Source organism: Lissotriton vulgaris, chromosome 1_2 (assembly GCF_964263255.1).
Source record: "Lissotriton vulgaris chromosome 1_2, aLisVul1.2, whole genome shotgun sequence".
Classification (NCBI taxonomy): domain Eukaryota; kingdom Metazoa; phylum Chordata; class Amphibia; order Caudata; family Salamandridae; genus Lissotriton; species Lissotriton vulgaris.
The window spans coordinates 16,024,512-16,031,269 of NC_141686.1; the positions used below are offsets into that span (position 1 = coordinate 16,024,512).

Sequence of the window (6,758 nt, forward strand, 5' to 3'; positions counted from 1 at the left end):
CATTCCATCATCAAAGGCAGCGAGAGCTTCAAAGGCATCAGATTCCCCGCCCACTGCTTCACACTTCACGGCCGCCAGGCCGTGACTTGTTTTATGTCAGACTCATCTCCCTGTTTATATTTGCACAGAGTCATCCTTTGAATCAGTGGCACCCAGTTATTTATATCTGCACATGATTTACTTTGATATCAGGGATTCCTAGCAGTTGTAATTGCTGTTGGACAACGTCATGTTGGATTCACCTGTCGCCCATGTCATTTGCTTCACAGTATCACTTGCTGTTTTACACAAAGCGCCCACACTATTTTTGTGCTACTGAAGGCTATAATGACATCACGCATTATTATGCCTACCGGACAAGTCTTTATTAGTAGTTTTCTGTGATGTATGTTGATTAACCACGCGGTATTGCTTTCGTATCAGACCTAATTTGCCTGTTTACATTTGCATATGTCTTAAGTATGAACCTCTGACACCCATTAGCGTTTACACGTTAGCATCACTCAGCGCCACTCCAGCATCACTCAGCACCACCACATCATCACTCAGCGCTACCCCAGCATCATTCAGCACTACCCCAGCATCACTCAGCACTACCCCAGCATCACTCAGCACCACCACAGCACCACCCCAGCACCACTCAGCGCCACCCCAGCACCACTCAGCAGCACCACAGCACCACCCCAGCATCACTCAGCACCACCACAGCACCACTCGGCATCACCACATCATCACTCAGCTCTACCCCAGCATCACTCAGCACCACCACATTATCACTCAGCACTACCACATTATCACTCAGCACCACCACATTATCACTCAGCACCACCACAACACCACTCATCACCACCACAACACAACTCAGCACCACCACAGCATCACTAAGCACCACTCAGCACCACCACAGCACCACTCAGCGCTACCCCAGCATCACTCAGCACCACCACATTATCACTCAGCACCACCACATTATCACTCAGCACCACCACAGCACCACCCCAGCATCACTCAGCACCACCTCAGCATCACTCAGCACCACCACAGCACCACTCAGCACCACCACAGCACCAAGCAGCACCACTCAGCACCACCACATTATCACTCAGCACAACCACATTATCACTCAGGAGCACCACTCAGCACCACTCAGCACAACCACACCACCACTCAACACCACCACAGCATCACTTAGAACCACCACAGCACCACTCAGCACATCCACAGCACCACTCAGCACCACCACATCACCACTCAGCACCACTACAGCATCACTCAGCACCACCACAGCAGCACCACAGCACCACTCAGCATCACCACAGCATCCCTCGCCCTCTTGCCCTGCCTCTATCTCTTGCCCTCCCTCTATCTATCTTTCGTCCTCCCTCTATCTATCGCCCTCACTATCCATCGCATCACCACAGCATCACTCAGGGGCACCACAACATCACTATACTCTATCAGAGCATCACTGAACACCACAGCATCACTCGTCGCCGCCACAACACCATTCAGAGCCACCACAGCATCAATCTGTGCAACCATTCAAGAACAACTGATTTAAATGTGTTCTCTCAATGTTTCAAACTTTATTACAAATGTCACAAAAAATGTTAATATTTCACTTCTGTTCTTGTATTTTCATCACAATAAAATACACTAAACATAATCTTCCAAAAAGTTATTTGCAAAAGTTTAAGCTATTGCAATTTTAAATTACAATAACTTTTATTTAAGTATTAAATATTGAAAAAATACAACCCATTGTTATTTTTAATGTTAATACATCTAAGTCATGTAAATGCAACACATATTGCATTACAAATGCTATAGGTGTCATGTTTGCAAAAGTTAACACTATTGGCATTGTAAATGACAAAGTTATTAATTTCGCTATTTTCAAAACAAAAACCTAAATAAAAAATGTGTCATTTACAATACTAATACCTCTAACTTTACTAATGCGAGCCCTATTGCATTGCAAATGCTTGTTATAGAGGCAATGCCATCGAGCTTGCGCCCCCCTCAAGTAACAACTCTAGAATCAGCTTGGGTATTGCGAACTGCTACTTCTGTCTGAGTCAGGGGAAGCGTATCAGTGCTAGACAACCGTTTTCTGGACCCAAATTATAATTAAAACATAGTCACACAGCACCAATGCCACACTGGAAGAACAACGAAAGGCAGCTGCAGGAAGCTGCAAGAGACAGCTCCCGCTCTGAGACACTGACTGCAGGGGACGGCGGGAGCGAGGCGCTGCGCTCGCAGCCCACCGCCTATGTCCGCCCTTTGTATGGGGCCGTCACAGTCCTCTTTTTCACATCCCCCTCCTCTACATGTTTCTCATTCCTGCCTTCTACACTCCCCCCTCTCGTTTCTCCTCTTTATTCTTTTCCTCTCCCCTCTTTGCTTCCGTTATTCTTGCCATTTCTTTCCTTCCGCCTTCACATCCTTTCATCTCCTTCACATCCTCTTTTCTCTCCTCGTCCATCTCCCCCTGTCTACGCCCTTCCTTCTCTACGTGCTTGCCCTAGCCCCCCCCCCCCACCACGCACACCTGTCCGAACAGGTTCTGCCAGGCTGGCTGGAGCTGGCATGGGAGGGTCAGTGGCTTGTGACCCTCCCTCTGCCCTTGTGCCCTTTAGCCCCGCCCCGGTCTCAGCAGATATTGCCCGGCTCCGCGGCCTCCGTGGACTCCACTCTCTCAGCCTCGCCATGAAGATGCTCGCCCTCCTGTGCCTCGTGGCGGTCGCTGGTCTGTGCTCGGCGGTGCCCATCTCATCGTTAACCACCCTCCGTGAGTACTTTTACAATCACTTGCTTCTGGGATGGAAAGGGTCAGGCAGCCCCGCTCGCTACTGGTAGTAATCAGGGAATGGGCAGGTGCGCCTATAAGTGAAATGACACAACTTGTGTAACGCTCACGTCACATAATATATAGCGATTAATCACGGCACGTCATACGATTCCATGTTTATAACATGGTGTACAGGTGGGTGGAAGCGCGCGCTGCTGAACTGTGTGTGTATTAATTCTGGCAGGGTTCACACAGCATTTCATCCTTCCGAGGTATTTCCTCATCCAAGGACAAGCGTGAAGTGAAAGTATTGTGGGAATGCTTATGTATACATTATGAGACACCCTTCTATGTAGAGTGACCTGTGTCTAGCCGACACAAGACATGGTGATGTGCACCGAGCTACAGAAATCCGTTGGAAAACCAAGTTGCCCTTTTCTTTCCACTTTATATTAATGTGTGTTCACACTGCCCACTGGTCTCGAAGAGCAAAGTCGCATACAAGAGACCACGACCAAATGAGAAACTACGCGTACATTTATATATATTCTAACTTTTCTTGTTCTTTTCGTTTATTTTTCAGCGACATTCAATTTCTTTGGAAACCAAACCAGAATGATCGGCAATCGCCTGGGAAGGTCCTTTGTCGCCAACATCCCGAGCTGCATCTCCGGCGCGGGGTACACGCCCACCTCCGTCCTGGTCGCGGTCTCCACCATCGCCGTGCCAGGTACTGGTTCACGCCCAGCCATTTTGTTGTGCATCCCCTTTAGTCACCCAGTCGCAGTTTTTTTTTTACAAAGTTGCGACCTGCGAGCGCCACAGACCCCGAGTTTACCCCCCCCCCCCCACCATTGTATCGTCATTATGTGTCCCCGGTTTCCTTCTACCCGTACCCCTCAGCATTGTTTGTCGTGTTCTTTGCAGAGTATTCCTTGGTGGTTATTAGAATCGTTCTACCTACCACCCCCAGCAGTGCGTGGGCAGCACTGTGTCTGTGCTGAGGGGTTCTGGTTGCTGCTGTGCGCGCGTCACGCGCACACTGTAATGAACTCTGCCGATGTGGCTTCTCTTTCAGGTGTGACGGACACAGATGCCATCAGATCCCTCCTGGTCGTCCCCACGGCGCAGGTGTACTACGCGGGGCAGTTCAAGACGGTGCCCTGCAGGGCGGCCCGAGACCTGCTCCAGGTCAGCAACAAGGGCCTGAGCAGCAGCTTCACCCTGACCACGGTCCTCGGCTACCAGGTGGGGACGGAGGACTGCGCCGCGGCGCCGGGGCCATACTGCAACCGGGCCCTGCAGCCCTCGTCGGCCTACAGGTAAGAGGGGCCTCTGGCCAGAGCGCTTATCAGCGCGGCCTGGGCATAAAGGTCTTAGACGAGTTAGGCCCGGGAGGGGCACACGCACTCGAACCAGCTTTACTGAGGATGGGGCACACGCACTCGAACCAGCTTTACTGAGGATGGGGCACACGCACTCGAACCAGCTTTACTGAGAGGGAGGGGCACGCGCACATCAAGCAGCTTTACTCCACGCCCCCTCTCCCCCAAGGCATTTCTATTTAATCACGTTTTGCACCCGTGCTTCAGTATTCGCCGTCCTTCAAATTGCCCCCTGGTCTTGTTATTTATTGTCTGATTTGTCCAGGTTGAGGCGGTGCCCACACGGATGACTGCCACCTCCTTCTACCCGGTGTATGCACTGTCCTCAGCTTGCACCCCCTACCCCCTCGAGTTCAGCGCCACGATGCACCCCTTCCCAGGAAGAAGTATCCCTGGTTCATAGACGCCTTGCTCAATCTACGCTTGATCGCAGTGGTAGAATCATTCTACGTCTCATGACCTAATCCATATGTCTGAGTGTTCTCAACACGTCACTTCCTGTTAGCAGTGTCTCGGTCTTGTGTCAGACACTCACCCATAACGACCCGCAAACCCATTCCCGCAGTAGACCTCTGGGGGCTGTTTGCTCATTTGCCACCCTTGCTTTTCTGACGTAATTCTTCTCTATTTCAGGGTGAATTTCTTTATTTTGGATGAAAACAACGTAACACGAGCTCACACTGACTGGTCCGAACCCATAAGTACTCTAAACGGTAAGTTTTGCAGAGTAAACCCCTGAACTTGCACACCCGTTCTTTGTTTCGTTTGCTTGTGCTTCCAGCTGTGCTGAGGGCGTGCATGTGGTTATGAATGTGTATGAGGTGTGCGTGTGGTTGTGAGTGTGTAAGAGGTGTGTCTGTGGGTGTAAGAGGCGTGCGTGTGGTTGTGAGTGTGTAAGAGGCGTGCGTGTGCCTCCAGAGTGCTGGTCTGTGAAGGGTGCGCGTGGTGCTGAGGGCTACTGTGAGTGACTGCTGCAGCATGGGTGTGTGCGTGAGCCAGACTGCTAGAATGAGAGCACGGTGTGTTTGGGGTGCTGTGGGGAAAGCACGGCCTGTAGTCTGGAAGAGTCGGAGATGCGAGAGCTGAGTGTAAATGGCCACCTGTGGGGCACTGGCTGTCCTGTGCTGGGCGTCAGTGAAGCCCCGGGTGTGACCAATGCACGTGTGTACCTGCGCTAAGGATCCAGCGAGATGTCTCGAACAAGGGCACCTGGTACAAGCTGAGCCCTGATCAGACTTAGTCCCCGGCAGTGACGTCACTCCTCACGCGCACATCTTTTCTATTGCAGTGACTGACGTGGTTGACCTGGACCTCGGCCTCTCGGGCCGCTCCGGCGGGATGGTCACCATCACCGTGCTGCTGGCAGTGGCGCTCTTCACGCTGGTTCCGGCTCTCATTGCAGCACTGGTCGTTGGGCGGGAAAAGTCACCGCTCCCCTAAAGATGGCATCGGCCATCACAGTGACTGACAGACATTTGCAGCGCATCCCTCGCGCCCCATGAATGGAACTCACGTGTTGTGCTTGGGGGGGGGGGGGGGGCGTTTCTTCCAAAAGCAGCCTCGCTTCAGAGCATTGACCCAGCAGATTCATGTAGATGACCTTTCAGCTTTTGTGGTACAGAGCAATGCTTCAAGACGCAGTCCGGTTCATTGTCAATGGTGGGGTAAAGGTTTACTTATTGCCACATATTTAATTGCATATTTCAGCTGCAAGGGATTCTTCTGATACAGCACCCGAGCAGTGCACAAAACTGGCCTGTACATAGTTGAAATGGTCCTGTCTTCCAGCGCCAGATTCTTGATCGGACCTCTAGCTTGCTGGGGGAGGGGCGGGGTTGTATGACGGAGGCCCCGGTGACCTCTCGACATTCCTGCTGGGGTGGGGGGTTGTATGACAGGAACTCCCGTGTCCTCTCTATAGATATAGAAGATGATCTCGTATGGGTAGAACCTCAGGTTACCATATCTGCTTTGCTAAATGTACAAACTGTTTATATGTATCTACCCACGAAATAAAGATGTTATTTACTTTTACCAACTCCTGCATATTTCACCTTATTTTACACCGCGTTTCTCGATCATACTTTATTTTGTTACATATTTAGTAAGCCTGCGGCTCAGGTCTGCTGCCAAAGCCTTCCGCATCTCGATGCACTTTAGCCATGGTTCCTGGCCCCCAACGGGTAGGCTCAGAGGCAGTGGGAGTTCAGCTCCCCTTCAGTGACAGACCCTTCAGCATGTCCATTTCCAAGAGCAGCCCCTTCATATCAAATCAATCAGGTGGATTGTAGGCGCGCTACTCACCCGTGAGGGTCTCGGGAGGTGGGGGGGGGGGCAGTTGTGTTCAGCCGACCCCTTCCTGTCTGGCCGCTCATGTTCTGACGCTCTATATTACCCTTGGCTTGGAGTACTGGTACTCATAGCCTTCAGTGACCATTCTGAGGCTGACCTAGACCCCATAATTTTGGAGTCGGTGGCCCCTCTCTGACAAATAGCTAATCAGCAGCACATCTGATCAGTTCCATGATATAAAAGGACAAAACTTACAAGAAAGCACACTTGGGGGGGATGGAGCGAGG

At 51.3% G+C, this 6,758-nt stretch overlaps 1 protein-coding gene across 1 annotated transcript; it reads left to right on the forward strand.

Annotated features, from left to right (window-relative positions):
- Window positions 1-2,712: 2,712 nt before the first annotated feature.
- On the forward strand, window positions 2,713-6,215 carry LOC147733848 (uroplakin-2-like). Its single transcript, XM_086953594.1, has 5 exons — window positions 2,713-2,794; window positions 3,378-3,524; window positions 3,873-4,116; window positions 4,813-4,892; window positions 5,468-6,215. Exons 1-5 carry the CDS (start codon window positions 2,713-2,715, stop codon window positions 5,617-5,619), a joined length of 705 nt encoding a protein of 234 aa, XP_086809720.1. The 3' UTR covers window positions 5,620-6,215.
- The last annotated feature ends 543 nt before the right edge of the window (window positions 6,216-6,758 follow it).